A 22,263-nucleotide genomic window follows, 5' to 3' on the forward strand; every position below is an offset into this window, starting at 1 on the left:
CGTATTTGTGCCGTGAATGTTTTTTGTACACTCTCCAAATCTGCAATATCACCAATCTTGAAGGGGGCCATTAGTGTACAGCAGTATTCCAGCCTAGAGAGCACAAACAAAGAGAATCATCATGGGCTTGGCATCCCTAGTTTTGAAAGTTCTCATTATCCATCCTACCATTTTCCTAGCGGATGAGGTACATACAATTAGCCGTTTTAGTGAAAACCTAGGAAGTATGATAAATGATGCACACATGAACAAAGATCACTTACTACTCTCAGGTGACTTCAACATAAATCTCCTGCAAGACCAGGACCCACACATTACTGAATTCACGAACACTATGAGTAACTGCATGTTGCTACCAACAGTAACAAAACCTACAAGAGTTACAGAGACCAGTGTTTCCCTACTAGACCACATCTGGACCAACACCACATCCCCTTCAAAATCAGGCTTAATCACAGATAACACCACAGACCACTACCCAACCTTCCTCATAATAAATCTTGGCAAATTTCCCCAAGACACTACTAAAGTCACTTTCAGACTTCACAATGAGGCAGCCATTAATAACTTCACAGCAGCAGTGATAAACATTGACTGGCACACTGAGCTAGAAATCTATACAGATATTGACGAATGTATTAATAATTTTCTAAAAAAGACCCAATACCTCTATAACAAGCACTGCCCTAAAAAACTAAACAGATGACAGCTAAGAGACTGAACAGTCCCTGGCTAACACCCAGCATCCTCAAATCCATAAATACAAAGCACCTATACGAAAAACAGTACAGAATGGGTCACATAACCAGAGACCAAACAAAACGTTACTCGTCAATCCTAACCAGCCTGATAAGAAGGGCTAAAAAATTGTATTATGAGAACAGATTATCCAACTTAAGAGGTGATATAAAAAAGACCTGGAAAACCCTATCAGAAATTCTAGGAACAAAAAAGATATCACGAAATAGCGAAATTGAATTAACAAAACCAGATGAACCCCAACTCCCACCAACTGAAACACCAAACAGACTCAATGATTTCTTCTCCACTATAGGAAAAAACCTTCCCAATAAAATCCCAGGCTCAGATACCCACCCAATGACTATCTCACTGGCAACTACCTGAACACACTGTTCCTAGCTCCGATTAACCCAACTGAAGTCTCCCATATTATCAACACACTAAAAGACAAGATAGGAAATTTAAATACCTTACCACCCTTTATATACAAAAAAGCATCACAAGTGCTATCACCAATCATTGCAACACTCTTTAACAAATCCATCGAATCCTCTACCTTCCCTACAGTTCTCAAAATAGCAAGGGTCACGCTGATCAATAAAGGAGGAGACCAGACAGACTTGAATAACTATAGGCCAATATCCAACTTACACCCTCTCTCTAAAATCTTCGAAAAATTAATTCATAAATGAATCTATCCTACCTCATCTCCCACAACATACTCAACCCCTGTCAATTTGGGTTCAGGCCTAATAAAAATACTAATGATACTATTATACACATGCTAGAACATATATACACTGCAATAGAGAAAAAAGAAGTCCCACTGGGGATCTTCATTGACTTACGTAAAGCAGTTGACCATGACTTGTTCCACATAAAATTGTCACACTATGGTATAAGAGGGCACTCCCTCAACTACCTAAAGTCATACCTCAGCAACAGAAGCCAATATGTGTACACAAATGGGGCAAACTCTTCTGCACAGCGAATTACAGTTGGTGTCCCACAGGGAAGTGTCCTTGGCCCTCTTCTCTTTCTCATATACATAAATGACCTACCAAATGCATCGCAACTACTCAAACCCACACTATTTGCAGATGACACTACATACGTCTTCTCTCACCCGAGCCCAGTCTCGCTAGCCAATACTGTAAATACCGAATTACAGAAAATATCTACCTGGATGAGGACTAACAAAATTACACTAAACATTGACAAAACCTACTTCATTCAGTTTGGTAACAGAGCTTCAGATGTCCCTCTTAACATAATGATAAACGGATCACCTATCACAAAGCTAACAGAGGGAAAATTCTTAGGAATCCACCTTGATAATAGACTCAAATTTCAAACACATATACAACAAATTTCCAAGAAAATTTCCAAGACTGTAGGCATACTATCGAAGATACGGTACTATGTTCCACAGTCAGCCCTCCTGGCCCTATATCACTCACTTATTTACCCCCATCTCACCTATGGAATTTGTGCATGGGGCTCAACAACAATAAACCATCTCAGACCACTAATTACCCAACAAAAGGCTGCACTCAGAATGATAACAAATTCCCACTACAGGCAGCTCACTCCACTAATGTTCAAAACTCTAAACTTACACACCATACAAAACATCCATACTTATTACTGCTCCTACTACATACATAGAACACTTAACTCTGATATAAACCCTCCCCTCAAACGTCCATAATACTGAATAATTGTATCTCATAAATTGTATCTCATAAATGTTTCTCATAATTGTATCTCATAAATGTTTAATCTGTGACCCAATCAAACTTTATTTTTTAATTACATTACCTAACAGAATACTCCATTCTACTGAATGCACAGCAACACAGTGAATGACCATATGACCTGTCTTTGTAATACTCATTTGTGCTTAATTGTTATCTGTTTACAGTAATGTCTTACCACTGAATATATCATTGCTTAGTTAATCTTTACTTAATTTTAAGCCTGCCCAAAATGCTCTGTGTACAAGGGGCTTTGGCATGTTGCACTTCACTGTATTCATTTGTACTTCTCTGTATCATGTGCAAATTAATAAATAAATAAATAATTTGTTGTGGTCTTTGAAGGCGAGATCCTCTGATATTATCACTCCCAGGGCCTTCACATTACTTTTCCCCTTTATTGTATGGTTATACAGGGTAAACCCTGACACAGGGTATACCATGTGGTAAATCCTGTGGTGTACCCTGACACCAGGCCTCCTGGTGGATCAGAGCCTGATCAACCAGGCTGTTACTTCTGGCTGCACGCAATCCAACGTATGAGCCACAGTCCGGCTGGTCAGGTACAGACTTTAGGTGCTTGTCCAGTGCCAGCTTGAAGACTGCCAGGGGTCTATTGGTAATCCCCTTATGTATGCTGGGAGGCAGTTGAACAGTCTCGGGCCCCTGACACTTATTGTATGATCTCTTAATAACGTGCTAGTGACACCCCTGCTTTTCATTGGGGGGATGTTGCATCGTCTGCCAAGTCTTTTGCTTTCGTTGTGAGTGATTTTCGTGTGCAAGTTCGGTACTAGTCCCTCTAGGATTTTCCATGTGTATATAATCATGTATCTCTCCCGCCTGCGTTCCAGGGAATACAGATTTAGGAACCTCAAGCGCTCCCAGTAATTGAGATGTTTTATCTCCGTTATGCACGCTGTGAAAGTTCTCTGTACATTTTCTAGGTCAGCAATTTCACCTGCCTTGAAAGGTGCTGTTAGTGTGCAGCAATATTCCACCTTAGATTGAACAAGCGACCTAAAGAGTGTCATCATGGGCTTGGCATCGACTCCAGGTTGAGGGACTGATTACCTCATTCTCCTCCTCTCCTTACGCCTTCCTCTTTGTATTGGACTGAAGAAGCCACTGTGTGGCGAAACGTTTCCTGAATAAAGATTCCCATATGCTGCATAAGTGTCTCAATCTTCAACTTGTCGGTTTTTCAAACCATTCATCACAACTGTCAGACACTGCAGCATCATGGGATCTTGTTACAAAGAATTCTTCAACACTTGTTCAACCTTTGGACGAAGACCTACTTCGACTAGTGGGTGGTACCACTATGACCCCGCCTCCGCCTGCTTCACCTCACATCTCTACAGTATATAAGCCACTTCTACGGCCCTATGCTGTACATTCTACAAGATTGATGGACTGAACACATCGACTCCAGGTTGAGGGACTGATTACCTCATTCTCCTCCTCTCCTTACGCCTTCCTCTTTGTATTGGACTGAAGAAGCCACTGTGTGGCGAAACGTTTCCTGAATAAAGATTCCCATATGCTGCATAAGTGTCTCAATCTTCAACTTGTCGGTTTTTCAAACCATTCATCACAACTGTCTTTAGGTGCCTGTCCAGTGCCTTCTTGAAGACAGCCAGGGGTCTATTGGTAATCCCCCTTATGTATGCTGGGAGGCAACTGAACAGTCTTGGGCCCCAGACACTTATTGTGTTGTCTCTCAGTGTACTGGTGGCACCCCTGCTTTTCATCGGGGGAATGTTGCATCTCCTGCCAAGTCTTTTGCTTTCGTATGGAGTGATTTTCGTGTGCAGGTTTGGTACCAATCCCTCCAGGACCTTCCAAGTGTATATTATCATGAATCTCTCTTGCCTGCGTTCAAAGGAATACAGATCAAGGACCTTCAACTGTTCCCATTAGTTTAGGTGCCTTATCGCACGTATTTGTGCCGTGAATGTTTTTTGTACACTCTTCAAATCTGCAATATCACCAATCTTGAAGGGGGCCATTAGTGTACAGCAGTATTCCAGCCTAGAGAGCACAAACAAAGAGAATCATCATGGGCTTGGCATCCCTAGTTTTGAAAGTTCTCATTATCCATCCTACCATTTTCCTAGCGGATGAGGTACATACAATTAGCCGTTTTAGTGAAAACCTAGGAAGTATGATAAATGATGCACACATGAACAAAGATCACTTACTACTCTCAGGTGACTTCAACATAAATCTCCTGCAAGACCAGGACCCACACATTACTGAATTCACGAACACTATGAGTAACTGCATGTTGCTACCAACAGTAACAAAACCTACAAGAGTTACAGAGACCAGTGTTTCCCTACTAGACCACATCTGGACCAACACCACATCCCCTTCAAAATCAGGCATAATCACAGATAACACCACAGACCACTACCCAACCTTCCTCATAACAAATCTTGGCAAATTTCCCCAAGACACTACTAAAGTCACTTTCAGACTTCACAATGAGGCAGCCATTAATAACTTCACAGCAGCAGTGATAAACATTGACTGGCACGCTGAGCTAGAAATCTATACAGATATTGACGAATGTATTAATAATTTTCTAAAAAAGACCCAATACCTCTATAACAAGCACTGCCCTAAAAAACTAAACAGATGACAGCTAAGAGACTGAACAGTCCCTGGCTAACACCCAGCATCCTCAAATCCATAAATACAAAGCACCTATACGAAAAACAGTACAGAATGGGTCACATAACCAGAGACCAAACAAAACGTTACTCGTCAATCCTAACCAGCCTGATAAGAAGGGCTAAAAAATTGTATTATGAGAACAGATTATCCAACTTAAGAGGTGATATAAAAAAGACCTGGAAAACCCTATCAGAAATTCTAGGAACAAAAAAGATATCACGAAATAGCGAAATTGAATTAACAAAACCAGATGAACCCCAACTCCCACCAACTGAAACACCAAACAGACTCAATGATTTCTTCTCCACTATAGGAAAAAACCTTCCCAATAAAATCCCAGGCTCAGATACCCACCCAATGACTATCTCACTGGCAACTACCTGAACACACTGTTCCTAGCTCCGACTAACCCAACTGAAGTCTCCCATATTATCAACACACTAAAAAACAAGATAGGAAATTTAAATACCTTACCACCCTTTATATACAAAAAAGCATCACAAGTGCTATCACTAATCATTGCAACACTCTTTAACAAATCCATCGAATCCTCTACCTTCCCTACAGTTCTCAAAATAGCAAGGGTCACGCTGATCAATAAAGGAGGAGACCAGACAGACTTGAATAACTATAGGCCAATATCCAACTTACACCCTCTCTCTAAAATCTTCGAAAAATTAATTCATAAATGAATCTATCCTACCTCATCTCCCACAACATACTCAACTCCTGTCAATTTGGGTTCAGGCCTAATAAAAATACTAATGATACTATTATACACATGCTAGAACATATATACACTGCAATAGAGAAAAAAGAAGTCCCACTGGGGATCTTCATTGACTTACGTAAAGCAGTTGACCATGACTTGCTCCACATAAAATTGTCACACTATGGTATAAGAGGGCACTCCCTCAACTACCTAAAGTCATACCTCAGCAACAGAAGCCAATATGTGTACACAAATGGGGCAAACTCTTCTGCACAGCGAATTACAGTTGGTGTCCCACAGGGAAGTGTCCTTGGCCCTCTTCTCTTTCTCATATACATAAATGACCTACCAAATGCATCGCAACTACTCAAACCCACACTATTTGCAGATGACACTACATACGTCTTCTCTCACCCGAGCCCAGTCACGCTAGCCAATACTGTAAATACCGAATTACAGAAAATATCTACCTGGATGAGGACTAACAAACTTACTCTAAACATTGACAAAACCTACTTCATTCAGATTGGTAACAGAGCTTCAGATGTCCCTCTTAACATAATGATAAACGGATCACCTATCACAAAGCTCACAGAGGGAAAATTCTTAGGAATCCACCTTGATAATAGACTCAAATTTCAAACACATATACAACAAATTTCCAAGAACGTAGGCATACTATCGAAGATACGGTACTATGTTCTACAGTCAGCCCTCCTGGCCCTATATCACTCATTTATTTACCCCTATCTCACCTATGGAATTTGTGCATGGGGCTCAACAACAATAAACCATCTCAGACCACTAATTACCCAACAAAAGGCTGCACTCAGAATGATGATAAATTCCCACTACAGGCAGCTCACTCCACCAATGTTCAAAACTCTAAACCTACTCACCATACAAAACATCCATACTTATTACTGCTCCTACTACATACATAGAACACTTAACTCTGATATAAACCCTCCCCTCAAACGTCTCCTTACCAACCTCAACAGAACACATGACCATAATACTGAATAATTGTATCTCTTAAATTGTATCTCATAAATGTTTCTCATAATTGTATCTCATAAATGTTTAATCTGTGACCCAATCAAACTTTATTTTTTAATTACATTACCTAAGAGAATACTCCATTCTACTGAATGCACAGCAACACAGTGAATGACCATATGACCTGTCTTTGTAATACTCATTTGTGCTTAATTGTTATCTGTTTACAGTAATGTCTTACCACTGAATATATCATTGCTTAGTTAATCTTTACTTAATTTTAAGCCTGCCCAAAATGCTCTGTGTACAAGGGGCTTTGGCATGTTGCACTTCACTGTATTCATTTGTACTTCTCTGTATCATGTTCAAATTAATAAATAAATAAATAATTTGTTGTGGTCTTTGAAGGCGAGATCCTCTGATATTATCACTCCCAGGGCCTTCACATTACTTTTCCCCTTTATTGTATGGTTATACAGGGTAAACCCTGACACAGGGTATACCCTGTGGTAAATCCTGTGGTGTACCCTGACACCAGGCCTCCTGGTGGATCAGAGCCTGATCAACCAGGCTGTTCCTTCTGGCTGCACGCAATCCAACGTATGAGCCACAGTCCGGCTGGTCAGGTACCGACTTTAGGTGCTTGTCCAGTGCCAGCTTGAAGACTGCCAGGGGTCTATTGGTAATCCCCTTATGTATGCTGGGAGGCAGTTGAACAGTTTCGGGCCCCTGACACTTATTGTATGATCTCTTAATAACGTGCTAGTGACACCCCTGCTTTTCATTGGGGGGATGTTGCATCGTCTGCCAAGTCTTTTGCTTTCGTTGTGAGTGATTTTCGTGTGCAAGTTCGGTACTAGTCCCTCTAGGATTTTCCATGTGTATATAATCATGTATCTCTCCCGCCTGCGTTCCAGGGAATACAGATTTAGGAACCTCAAGCGCTCCCAGTAATTGAGATGTTTTATCTCCGTTATGCACGCTGTGAAAGTTCTCTGTACATTTTCTAGGTCAGCAATTTCACCTGCCTTGAAAGGTGCTGTTAGTGTGCAGCAATATTCCACCTTAGATTGAACAAGCGACCTAAAGAGTGTCATCATGGGCTTGGCATCCCTAGTTTTGAAGGTTCTCATTATCCGTCGTGTCATTTTTCTAGCAATTGCGATTGATACAATGTTATGGTCCTTGAAGGTGAGATCCTCTGACATGATCACTCCCAGGTCTTTGATGTTGGTTTTTCACTCTATTTTGTGGCCGGAATTTGTTTTGTACTCTGATGAAGATTTAATTTCCTCATGTTTACCATATATGAGTAATTGAAATTTCTCATCGTTGAACTTCATATTGTTTTCTGCAGCCCATTGAAAGATTTGGTTGATGTCTGCCTGGAGCCTTGCAATGTCTGCAATGGAAGACACTGTCATGCAGATTCAGGTGTCATCTGCAAAGGAAGACACGGTCTTTGTCAGATATGATGAGAAACAAGATGGGAGCGAGTACTGTGTCTTTTGGAACAGAGCTATTCACAGTAGCCGCCTCAGTCTTTACTCTGTTGGCTACTACTCTTTGTGAGGAAATTACAGATCCATCTACAACTTTTCCTGTTATTCCTTTAGCACGCATTTTGTGCGCTATTACGCCATGGTCACACTTGTCGAAGGCTTTTGCAAAGTCTGCATATACATATTACATCTGCATTCTTTTTGTCTTCTAGTGCATCTAGGACCTTGCCGTAGTGATCCAATAGTTGAGACAGACAGGAGAGACCTGCTCTATACCCATGTTGCCATGGGTTGTGTAATTGATGGGTTTCTAGATGGGTGGTGATCTTGCTTCTTAGGACCCTTTCAAAGATTTTTATGATATTGGATGTTAGTGCTATCGGTCAGTAGTTCTTTGCTATTGCTTTACTGCCCCCTTTGTGGAGTGGGGCTATGTCTGTTGTTTTTAGTAACTGTGGGACGACCCCTGTGTCCATGCTCCCTCTCCATAGGATGGTTAAAGCTCGTGATAGGGGCTTCTTGCAGTTCTTGATGAACACGGAGTTCCATGAGTCTGGCCCTGGGGCAGAGTGCATCGGCATGTCATTTATCGCCTCTTCAAAGTCATTTGGCGTCAGGATAACATCAGATAGGCTTGTGTTAACCAAATTCTGTGGCTCTCTCATAAAAAATTGATTTTGATCTTCGACTCTGTCTGGTTAGCGGCTTGCTAAAAACTGAGTCATATTGGGACTTGAGTAGCTCACTCATTTCCTTGCTGTCATCTGTGTAAGACCCATCTTGTTTAAGTAGGGGCCCGATACTGAAATTGTTCTCGACTTTGATTTGGCATAGGAAAAGAAATACTTTGGGTTTCTTTCGATTTCATTTATGGCTTTTAGTTCTTCCCGTGATTCCTGACTCCTACAAGATACCTTTAGCTTAAGTTCGATGTTTCCTATTTCTCTGACCAGTGACTCCCTACGCATTTCAAATATATTGGCCTCTTTTAGCCGCTCTGTTATTTTTTTTTTCGTCGCCTGTAAAGGGAGCGCCTGTCTCTTTCTATTTTACATCTACTCCTCCTTTTTCTTTAAGGAATGAGCCTTGAGCATACATCGAGTGCCACCATGTTAATCTGTTCTAGGCATAAGTTGGGGTCTGTGTTGCTTAGTCTATCTTTCCAACTTTTATTGGTTTGGACTTGGTTTACTTGGTCCCACTTTATGTTCTTGTTATTGAAGCTGAATTTGGTGAATGCTCCCTTTTGACTAATCTCATTATGTCCGTCTGGGGCTCCGCACGTATATGTCTGAACCTCGATTATGTTGTGATCTGAGTATATTGTTTTTGTTATGGTGACATTTCGTATCAGATCATCATTGTTAGTGAAGATGAGGTCTAGTGTATTCTCCAATCTAGTAGGCTCTATTATTTGCTGGTTTAAGTTGAATTTTGTGCAGAGATTTAAAAGCTCGTGTATATGTGAGTTTTCGTCAGAGCTGCCTCCTGGTGTTATCACTGCAACAACATTATTTGCTATATTCCTCCATTTTAGGTGCCTTAAGTTGAAATCCCCCACGAGCAAGATGTTGGGGGCAGAAGCTGGCAGATTTTCCAGACAGTGGTCAATTTTTAACAGCTGTTCCTGGAATTGCATCTGGAGGCTTGTAGACTACCACAATGACTAGGTTTTGCTTCTCGATCTTTGCTGCTATAGCTTCCACTACATCATTTGAGGCATTAAGCAGTTCTGTGCAAACAAGTGACTCTGCGATATACAGGCTAACTCCCCCCTTTTTGTCTGTTCACTCTGTCGCATCTGTATAGGTTGTAACATGGGATCCATATTTCGTTGTCCAAGTGATCCTTTATGTGGGTCTCTGTGAAAGCCGCAAACATTGCATTTGCCTCTGCAAGCAGTCCACGGATGAAAGGTATTTTGTTGTTCATTTGCTGGCTTTAGACCCTGTATATTTGCAAAGAATGTCATCAGACTGGTGGTACTGAGGGGGGACTTTTTTTCCGGCATTAGTATCTGTATCTGTTAGTTTGGAGTGGAGGCCATCGACTGTGGTTCCACTCCAGGAATGACTGGATTTGGTGTACGATTTCTGCCATTTCCTGCCAGTTTTTTTTTTTTTCCTTCCTGGCACTAAAAAACCTCTCCCTCTTGAGTGGCTGTGGCTACCCAGGTTTTCCCATGGCCTGGATGTTTTGTATCTTTTTTGTCCCCTTTAGATGGTGTGCCTGGCAATTTAAGTTATAGCACAGTCTTTCCTGTACTGAAGAGGGACACATTTCAGGGTGAAAAAGCTTACAGGAAGGGAGTTTGCATTTTCCTGTTGTCATATGGGCACTGCATTTTCTAGGGTGGTCATAGTTGCACGACCCATCTGTTTTTCCAGATTTTCCATGTCTGCAGATACCAAGTGCACAGTATGTGCACAGGCTTGGTTTCTGTTTGCCTTGGGTTTCTGTGACTGTATTGCCTGTTGGTGCATGTTTACCTGTCTCTTTCGTATCCTCACTAGCACTAACAATGGGGCTCTCACCAGTTGTCTTTGGTAATATATCCTCACTAATGCTAGTGGAGTCCCCTTGTTTGCTATCTCCTGTGGTATTACTAGTATGTAATATTGTTTTTATCTTGTCCTTGACTACAGTTGTTTCCCCACTACAGCTCCTGTCTCCCTCGAGGTCATTTATATGCATTCCCTTTTGCGTACATTTACTGACTACCTAGACAGCATCTCCACCCTCACCATTACTGTCTACCAGGACAGCACTATCAGCCCCACATTTACTGACTACCAGGGCAGCACCTCCAGCCTTAGAGTTTCTGACTACATGACCAGCACCAAGCGTGATACCATCCAGCCCAGACTTTTTATTTTCCCATCTGTTATAGAATGCTTCCAGGTTTTCTATGAAGGCGGCTTTTATGTTATCTTCTTTTAATACCAATGTGATTTTAGTCCACAGATTGCTCTCATTTGGGCATACCCAAAAACACTTCCCTGATTTAATACTGCTTGTAGATAGTTCTTGGATATCTGCACAAGGAGCGTGACACCAATTTCCACAAAAATGGCAATTTATCCAAGTGGAAGCCTGTTGTTTGATTGACTGCAGACTACACAGAGCTTCATAAAGTGATTTGAATGGTTGATTTACTAATTCTACTAGTAACCTCTTGAATATTCTACTAATAACCTCCTTAAAGTGAAGCTCTCGCTATTTGTACAGTGGTCCCTCGTTTTTCGCAGTTAATCCGTTCCTGGAGCTGCTACTATTAACGAAATCTACTATTTTCGAATCAATTTTCCTCATAATAAATAATGTAAATACAATTAATCCGTTCCTGACACCCAGAAGTATTAAAAAAAAAATTCTTACATGAAATATACATGTAGTACATAAACAATACAATGGGAAATGATGAATGAAACATTAACAGCATAACACTTACCTTTATTGGATATTCTTCTTAGTGTATGGGAGACTGGAGGAAGAGAGTGATTGTTTATAGTTTGGAAGGGGAATCCCCTTCCAGCAACACCTCAGGTACCAATTGCTTTTCTGGGGTTGCTTCTCTTCTCTCTTTCTTAAAGCCACTAGGACCACCTTGAGAGTCACTGGAGTCCTGTCTCGCAAAATAACTGTCCAGAGAGCTCTGTTTCTGGCATCTCTTTAAAACTTCCCTAAAATGGACCAAGACTTTGTCACTGTACATGTTGCCAACATGGCTTGCAACAACCTTGTAAGGATGATGTTTCTCCATAAAGCTTTCCATCTTACCCCACATAGCAAAAATCTCTTTAATTTCTGAAGAAGGCACCATCTTCCATCTCTCTTCCTCCTCCTCTACAGCAAGATTCTGAGCTGCGATCTGTTGCTGTTCCTGCTGAAGCTCTTGCAGCTCCTCAGTGGTGAGCTCTTTGTTGTGGTCTTCCACCAATCCTTCCACATCCTCCAAACTCACATCCAACCCCATGGAACTCCCCAGTGCCACAATTGACTCGTGAGTCAACCTATGAAAAGCGAGCCATGTTTATACGAAAATATCCCTATGATTTCCGAAATCTATGATTGCCGAGAACTACGAAAAGCGAGGGACCACTGTATTTCTATTTCTAACTGTACTTGTATATTAGGACAGCTTACCGGTGTACGTTTCTGTTTTATATTTATTGTTTGTGTTTGATAAGGGCACCAAAAACCCCGTCTGTTTACAGTCTGCTTTGTTGTCCAATGAATCCGTTTGAAACCGGTCAAGGGTTCGGAACCTGTCGGATCTTATCAGTGGGTCACTTATTTAAAACATACTGGTCGGTGAATTGGCTATCACATGAAGGAACTACTGGAAATTATCCAACCGAGTAATATGTGATTTGATTGAAACAAAGGTATAACTTGCATGTTGAAGAACCAGTGATTGCTGGCAGCTCCTACAATGACGAACGGTCAAGGCCTCAACCCTTGTTTATTGATCACTGTATCTAGCTTTTCTAGTTTTTTTCTGTCTCCACCACAACAAATGCTATATTATCACTATAGTTGACTGGTGGAATTATTGGAGGAAAGACTCTTTTTCTGTAGTAATATTTGCTTCTCGTTGTGTATATTGCGACTGCAGGTAACTACAGGTTATATGAATTTTACAGTATACGTCTGGTATTTCAAGAAAGAGAAAAAACTAATGAAAGTCGCTCCACTCCACTAAGTACCATTTTATTACTGGTTAGTTGCTACTACAACACTGAATTCTCCTGTTCACTGGTATCACTAGATTATATGCGAGGTACACTAGCAGGCCAGGAAGGTTATTAAAACAGCTGACCTGTGTGGTAAGTTTCTGTGACTTCTGGCACCTGTCTCTTTAGGCTTATCACTTCAGTTACAAATTCACCTGTTTTAAATGGAGTGATTTTCGTGTGCAAGTTTGGTACCTTTCAAGTTTGGACCTTTCAAGTGTATATTATCATGTATCTCTCTCGCCTGCGCTCGAGGGAATACAGATCAAGGACCTTCAACCGCTTCCAGTAGTTTAGGTGCCTTATCACACTTATGTGTGCCGTGAAAGTTCTTTGTACACTCTCCAGGTCTGCAATGTTGCCCATCTTGAAGGAGGCCGTTAGTGTACAGCAGTATTCCAGCATAGAGAGCACAAGCGATTTGAAGAGAATCATCATGGGCTTGGCATCCTTAGTTTTGAAGGTTCTCATTATCCATCCTATCTTCTTCCTAGCAGATGAGGTAGATACATTGTTGTGGTCTTTGAAGGCCAGATTTTCTGACATTATCACTCCCAGGCCCTTCACATTACTTTTCCGCTCTATTGTATGGTTAGAATTTGCAATATACCCTGACACGCTTTTAATTTCTTCAAGCTTTCCGTATCTGAGTAGTTGAAATTTCCCCTCATTGAACTTCATATTGTTTTGAGTGGCCCATTCGAAGATTTCGTTGATGTCCGCTTGGAGTCTCGCAGTGTCTTCGAAGGAGGTCACTGCCATGGTGATCCTGGTGTCATCCGCAAAAGAAGACACAGAGCTATCTGTGGCTTACATCTCTGTCTGTCAGAAATGAGGATGAGGAATAGAATGGGAGAGAGTACTGTGCCTTGTGGAACAGAGCTTTTTACCATGGCTGCCTGGAACTTTACTCTGTTTACTATTACTCTTTGTGTTCTATTTGTCAGGAAGTTGTAGATCCATCTACCAACTTTTCCCGTTATTCCTTTATCACGCATTTGTGTGCTATTACACCATGGTCACACTTGTCGAAAGCTTTTGCAAAGTCTGTGTATACTACATCTGTATTTTGTTTATCCTCTGCAGCATCCAGGACCTTGTCATAGTGGTCCAGTAGCTGGGACAGGCAGGAACAACCTGCTCTAAACCCGTGTTGTCGTGGGTTGTGTAACTGATGGGTATCTAGGTGGTTGGCTATCTTGCTGCTTAGAACCCTCTCAAAGATCGTAGGTCGGGGTTCCACTGTACTTTTTTTTCAATTTCCTTTATGGCTTTTAGTTCTTCCTATGATTCTTGTCCCCTATATGATTCCTTCAGCTTAAATTTAATATTTGCAATTTCATTGACTAGTGCCTCCCTTCATATTTCAGATATGCTGACCCCACTCAGCAGCTCTGTGACTCTTCACCTTCGTCTGTATAGGGAACGTCTCTCTCTTCCTAGTTTACATCTCTTTCTTTTTCTTAATGGACTGTGTCTTGAGCAGATCTCAAGAACCACAGAATTCATTTTTTCAAGACAGATGTTCAGGTCGGTGTTGTTTAGTATATCTTCCCAACTTGTTTCATTTAGGACATGGTTTACTTGATCCCATTGTATGTTTTTGTTATTGAAATTGAAGAGACCTTCATGACTGCTCACATTTTGCTGGTCAGGAGCACTGTGTATACATGTCTGTACCTCTATGATCTAATATTACATATTAGATCATTGTTAGTGAAGATGAGGTCCAGCAAATTTTCTAGTCTTGTAGGCTCTACTATTTGCTGGTTTAAGGTGAATTTGTTGCAGAGATTTAATAGTTTATGTGTATGTGAATTTTCATTTGAGCTGCCTCCCGGAGTGATCTCTGCTACAACATTGTTTTCTATACACCTCCATTTTAGGTGTCTGAAGTTGAAATCTCCTAGTAGTAAGATGTCTGAAGCAGAAGTTGGGAGATTTTTCCAGACAGTGGTCAATTTTCTCAAGCTGCTCCTGGAATTGCCGAGAAGTTGCATCTGGAGGCTTGTATACTACCACTCTGGCAAGGTTTTGGTTTTTGATCTTTACCGCCAAAACTTCAACTACATCATTTGAGGTGTTTAGTAATTCTGTGCAAATGAGCGACAATGTGACATACAGGCCAACCCCCTATTGTTGCCTGTTTAGTCTGTCACAACAGAATAGGTTATAACCCTTCACAGAAGTCTTGGATAATTCTGTTATGAAACATTTAACCTAGTGTTGCACACACTCATATTTATCTGTATTGTTTATCATTATCACTTTCACACTGCAGTAAGTCTCCCAGCGTTGTCACTTGTTTAATCTGATAATTTTTTTTATAATATTTAAGCTCTAGACCCATAATTAACCTAATAAAATACGAACAATCGGTTATTTTTTAATTTCAACTGTTGTAATTGCTCATCATCTAAATTTCGAAATTTATTTTTAGAACTGGTGTGTAATAATTTAGTTGTTTGATACACATTAAAATTGTTTCCTGATTTTGTGGAGTAATGGAGAGGCTCGACTAGGATGAGACTATTTATGTACCATTTTGTTTTATTACAGGTGCTGCTCCAGGTGATTCCTTGCAGTCTGAGTTGGTGTTGCTGGACGTCTGGGTGAAGGTGAAGGAAGATGGTTCACCTGCGTCGCAAGGTGCTTCACCTGTGTTGCAAGATGGTTCACCTGCCTCACCAGATGGTTCACCTGCCTCACCAGACAGTTCACCTGCCTCACCAGACAGTTCACCTGCCTCACCAGACAGTTCACCTGCCTCACCAGACAGTTCACCTGCCTCACCAGACAGTTCACCTGCCTCACCAGACAGTACCGTCGTCCACTTGGCGGCAAAGTTCTACAGTTCAGATATAATGACTCGCGAGTTAAACAAGAGGATGAATTCCGGCCAGAAGGAACACTTGATATATACAAAGATAATTAAAGAGCTCAACCAGTTCCAGGCAGACAGAGCCCCTGACGAGCCTGGAATATCCATTCCACATTTAATCTATGGACGATGTGCTGGTAATGAAAATGTTTTACTAATGGAAAACATTAAAATCCAGGGATACAACACTGTTGACAAGCGTAAGGGGCTGGATTTTGAGCATCTTAAGGTCTGTATAGAACACATTGCCAGACTTCACGCCCTTTCACATGCGTTCTATAGGGAGAAAGATTTCCGTAATAAATACCCTTGCTTTCAGTCCACTTCGGAGCACCTCAAGTTTCTTAAACCAGTATTAGATGCTATGCTAGATATTGCCATTGCATTTCTTAGGACTCTGAACGACAAGAAGGATGTCACACAGAGACTCGAAGCATGTAAACAGAGTTTATTAGATAAATATTCAGCAATACTGCTGGATGGAGAAAGTATCACGTGTTTAAATCATGGAGATTGTTGGATTAATAATATAATGTACAGATATAAGAGCCCATTGGCACGGACAAGCCATGTGGACTCGCAGGCAAACAATGAGGACTCGCAGACAAGCCAACATGACTCTCCAGCAAGTCATAAGGACTCACAAACACTTGCAAGCCATGAACAGTCATGGGCAACTCACAAGGACTCACAGGACGGCCACAACATCTCAAAGGCACCTGCAAGCCAGAGGGTCTCCCACGCCCATGAAAGCCATCAAGAAATCGATGCATTAAAAATCATTGACTGGGGTAACAGTACTTGGGGCAATCCGGTGTTTGATCTACAGTTTCTCCTCTACACGTCCACTACTCGCACCGTCAGGAATGCTCATCTAGATCACCTGCTGCACCTCTACCATTCTACCTTCACTAAGCTTACTGCTAAGCTGGGCTCACCTGCTGCCAACTGGAGCTACGAACAATTTAAACTAGACTGGGACAGGACTTACACTGTAGGGTTCCTCTTCGGCAGTACTATGAGTTTAGGAACACTGAACACCAGTATTAATGTCAACAAAGCACCACAGCCTTCATGCCTAGACAAGCCTTTTCTCTTACCAGTCAAAGTGGTTGTTGATGGTATAAAGCTAGGAATGGTGAAGCTATTCCTTCCTTTATTTGAAAAGCCAATTGGAGAGTTCCTCACTAAAAACATGTTTCTCTACATATATAAGATCATACTTAAGGAACTACGTTCTGGTCAGAATGAAATTATGAACACGAGATTTATTGACCTAATTTGTGAGGCAGATGAGAAGGGGATTTTCTCCACAGAATCAGTCATAACTGAGTGAAATAACGACGAGTGTGCTCCCTGAAATCGAACCCATAATCAACCCACATTCACCTGGGCAGGATTTAGACCTTGGGGGGGGCCCAGAGCACTTTAGGTTTGGGGGGTCCTCAACATAGAAATTAAATTGAATTACATATAAGCAATGAGCTAAAATGAATGATAAACAGCGGTTTTCGAAAAAAAATATATCATGAAGAAGACGTCTGATTTTATTTTTCTCAGATTTATTGAGTTAAAGAATAACTTTGACTATAATTTTCAGTTTGTAATATATTGCATTTACACTATATAATAATTACCGATGAGTATTTATATTTTTGGTCTCACATTTTCGGTATCTATCGAAATATATTTTTTATATAATAATTTACTAATGGACCGACCGACCGACCGACCAACATTTAAGTTAAAATAATGTAATTTATAAACGGAAGTAATCAGAACCGTCTAACTTCAAGAAAGAAATTGATTCAATCTTCTTTTTGTAAAAAATAACCCTATTATGAGAGATTCAGCTTATAATGGCCAAGACAGACTTCTTCACCTGTTTTATTAATGTTTAGTTAATTTACCTTGGATCTTAAACAACACATCAAATATTAATTCTGTTATGGCGGTACCCCTCCAGGACACTTTAGTAACATCATACAACACCATCATAATTATGGTGGTACACCTCCAGGACACTTTAGTAACATCATACAACACCATCATAATTATGGTGGTACACCTCCAGGACACTTTAGTAACATCATACAACACCATCATAATTATGGTGGTACACCTCCAGGACACTTTAGTAACATCATACAACACCATCATAATTATGGTGGTACACCTCCAGGACACTTTAGTAACATCATACAACACCATCATAATTATGGTGGTACACCTCCAGGACACTTTAGTAACATCATACAACACCATCATAATTATGGTGGTACACCTCCAGGACACTTTAGTAACATCATACAACACCATCATAATTATGGTGGTACACCTCCAGGACACTTTAGTAACATCATACAACACCATCATAATTATGGTGGTACACCTCCAGGACACTTTAGTAACATCATACAACACCATCATAATTACCCCTCCAGGACACTTTAGTAACATCATACAACACCATCATAATTATGGTGGTACACCTCCAGGACACTTTAGTAACATCATACAACACCATCATAATTATGGTGGTACCCCTCCAGGACACTTTAGTAACATCATACAACACCATCATAATTATGGTGGTACACCTCCAGGACACTTTAGTAACATCATACAACACCATCATAATTATGGTGGTACACCTCCAGGACACTTTAGTAACATCATACAACACCATCATAATTATGGTGGTACACCTCCAGGACAAATTAGACACATGTGCAACTCTTGGGTATCTTTATTGAGGAAACGTTTCGCCACATACCCAAGAGTTGCACATGTGTCTAATTTATCAACATGTCGGTTCTCTGAACCATTCATCTACAAACCTCCAGGACACTTTAGTATCATCATACAACACCATTATAATTATGGTGGTACACCTCCAGGACACTTTAGTATCATCATACAACACCATTATAATTATGGTGGTACACCTCCAGGACACTTTAGTAACATCATACAACACCATTATAATTATGGTGGTACACCTCCAGGACACTTTAGTATCATCATACAACACCATTATAATTATGGTGGTACACCTCCAGGACACTTTAGTATCATCATACAACACCATTATAATTATGGTGGTACACCTCCAGGACACTTTAGTAACATCATACAACACCATTATAATTATGGTGGTACACCTCCAGGACACTTTAGTAACATCATACAACACCATTATAATTATGGTGGTACACCTCCAGAACACTTTAGTATCATCATACAGCACCATCATAATTATGGTGGTACACCTCCAGGACACTTTAGTATCATCATACAACACCATTATAATTATGGTGGTACACCTCCAGGACACTTTAGTATCATACAACACCATTATAATTATGGTGGTACACCTCCAGGACACTTAAGTAACATCATACAACACCATTATAATTATGGTGGTACCCCTCCAGAACACTTTAGTATCATCATACAGCACCATCATAATTATAATATATAATCTATCTTTATTTCATATCTTTGGCATAGAAGTTCTAGGAAAAGTACAGAAAACTAGTGGTATTCCATTTACAGGGATAAAAATGAATCAAAGGAGATAGAACAACATTAAAAGATAAATTTGTACCAATAAAAAAAATTCATGTCGATGAACGAAATTTGTATAATAATTTTATTGGGTATGTATAAAATGTATGAAATGTATAAAATGTAACAAGTAAGAATAACAAGTATATGTTACATGGCTAAGATAACACAAGTATATGTTGCCTGGCTAAGATAACACAAGTATATGTTGCCTGGCTAAGATAACACAAGTATATGTAACTTGGCTAAGATAACACAAGTATATGTTGCCTGGCTAAGATAACACAAGTATATGTTACTTGGCTAAGATAACACAAGTATATGTTACTTGGCTAAGATAACACAAGTATATGTTGCCTGGCTAAGATAACACAAGTATATGTTACTTGGCTAAGATAACACAAGTATATGTTACTCGGCTAAGATAACACAAGTATATGTTGCCTGGCTAAGATAACACAAGTATATGTTGCCTGGCTAAGATAACACAAGTATATGTTGCCTGGCTAAGATAACACAAGTATATGTTGCCTGGCTAAGATAACACAAGTATATGTTGCCTGGCTAAGATTACACAAGTATATGTAACTTGGCTAAGATAACACAAGTATATGCTGCCTGGCTAAGATAACACAAGTATATGTTTCCTGGCTAAGATAACACAAGTATATGTTGCCTGGCTAAGATAACACAAGTATATGTTGCCTGGCTAAGATAACACAAGTATATGTTGCCTGGCTAAGATAACACAAGTATATGTAACTTGGCTAAGATAACACAAGTATATGTTGCCTGGCTAAGATAACACAAGTATATGTAACTTATCTAAGATAACACAAGTATATGCTGCCTGGCTAAGATAACACAAGTATATGTAACTTGGCTAAGATAACACAAGTATATGTTGCCTAGCTAAGATAACACACGTATATGTTGCTTGGCTAACACAAGTATATGTAACTTGGCTAAGATAACACAAGTATATGTTACTCGGCTAAGACAACACAAGCATATGTTGCCTAGCTAAGATAACACAAGTATATGTTGCCTGGCTAAGATAACACAAGTATATGTTGCCTAGCTAAGATAACACAAGTATATGTTACTTGGCTAAGATAACACAAGTATATGTTGCCTGGCTAAGATAACACAAGTATATGTTGCCTGGCTAAGATAACACAAGTATATGTTGCCTGGCTAAGATAACACAAGTATATGTTATTTGGCTAAGATAACACAGGTATATGTTACTTGGCTAAGATAACATGTATATGTTGCCTGTCTAAGATAACACAAGCATATGTTGCCTGGCTAAGATAACACATATATCTCAGTAGTAGTAACCAGTTACCAGTAACCAGTGTACCAGTAGATGACTCACTACCAACCGTCTCTGCCTGAGTCACTGTCTGTATTCATATTGTGCTGACCACAGCAGTATTCAAAGACCCCCTCACATATGGGTACTGTGGGCGGCCAGTCAGTTATACGAGAGTGAGCAAGGAGATAGGCAGGCTGTTGGGTGCTCCCCACATTATCTGTAATTATACGTACTACCAGCCTACATGAGTATTACTTTACCCTATCCACGTATCGAACTCCCACATGATAAATGGTGGCACCGGTGTGGAGCGTGGATTGAAGTTTTTACGAGTAATTCAAGATGTTAGAAGACTGTTTGTGAGTAGCCGGCAGGGTCAAAGGTGAACCGTCTCACCCACTCCAGCTACTCGCTCCCCTCACTCACCACCTCCAGCCTGCAAGCCTGTTGCAGCCGTTTTTTCAAGCTTCCTGGCTTAGTTCGTGTGCTAATTGCTTCAATCTCTGAGGGGTTGACCCGGATTTTGCAATTAAGCCAGTCAGTAAGCCAGACTGTGGAAGTGAATGCCAGTCAGCCTATCATCCAGCCTGTCTCCTTTCATCCACCTGCTCCTCCGTGCTGTGTGCATCGTTACACGTCTACCAGTCAGTCATTCTCGTGGGTTAAGCCAGTCAGCCAACCCTGCTTCTAACCCAGCTGAGAGAGAGAAGTAAGCCACACAGTAAGAAGTAAGCCAAGTTCCTCTGAAGTATTGTCTATATCGCTTTGTGCTCCCAGTTGGATGCTAAGCATGGTTTTCACCATTCCTGTGGCATAGTGGCTTATCAAGCCACCTTCGTGGGTAGAGTGGAGTGCGTGCCAGAGCGCCAGCGAGAGTCGCCTCACCCACCGCTATACACTCTCCCTCCACCAACCCACCACCAACCACCCACCACCAGCCACCCACCTCATCTCCCTGTGGCTGCTTGCACCCTTGTACCGGGTCCTAATACTGTTTTGGCTCACAGCGCCGACGATAAAGCCAATTATGTGAGTTCGTCGAGAAAGCGCATTTCTTCCGACAACAGTGAGTGTAGGAGGCGTCAGTCATCACCGCGCAGGACAACCTTCGACAACCTACCCTCATCACCAGTCATCACCGTCGACTACTACAGACTTCAGCGATAATTTTCTGTTTAGAGACATTTTGCTTGCATTTAAAGACATTTGCGTGTGTGAGACATAGTGAATTTCTTGTGTACTCTAAACCTTGTGTTTTCAGCGTAGACTCAGTGTTTCTTTGACTCGTTATTTTTGCAATATTTTTCAGTGTTTTCGCTCATCTTATATTTATTTTATCTGTGTTTTTTTTATACTACTCTC

At 40.7% G+C, this 22,263-nt stretch overlaps 1 protein-coding gene across 1 annotated transcript in view; it reads left to right on the forward strand.

Annotated features, from left to right (window-relative positions):
* LOC138851529 (uncharacterized) overlaps positions 1-18,325 on the forward strand; it is an 87,494-nt gene extending 69,169 nt beyond the window's left edge. Inside the window, exon 3 of the mRNA XM_070080739.1 lies at positions 15,689-18,325. Within this exon, the coding sequence (XP_069936840.1) occupies positions 15,689-17,346 (1,658 nt within the window). The 3' untranslated portion in view covers positions 17,347-18,325. The remainder of the gene's footprint in view (positions 1-15,688) is intronic.
* Positions 18,326-22,263: the final 3,938 nt, after the last annotated feature.

This window comes from Cherax quadricarinatus, unplaced genomic scaffold (assembly GCF_038502225.1).
Source record: "Cherax quadricarinatus isolate ZL_2023a unplaced genomic scaffold, ASM3850222v1 Contig893, whole genome shotgun sequence".
In the NCBI taxonomy this organism is placed as follows: domain Eukaryota; kingdom Metazoa; phylum Arthropoda; class Malacostraca; order Decapoda; family Parastacidae; genus Cherax; species Cherax quadricarinatus.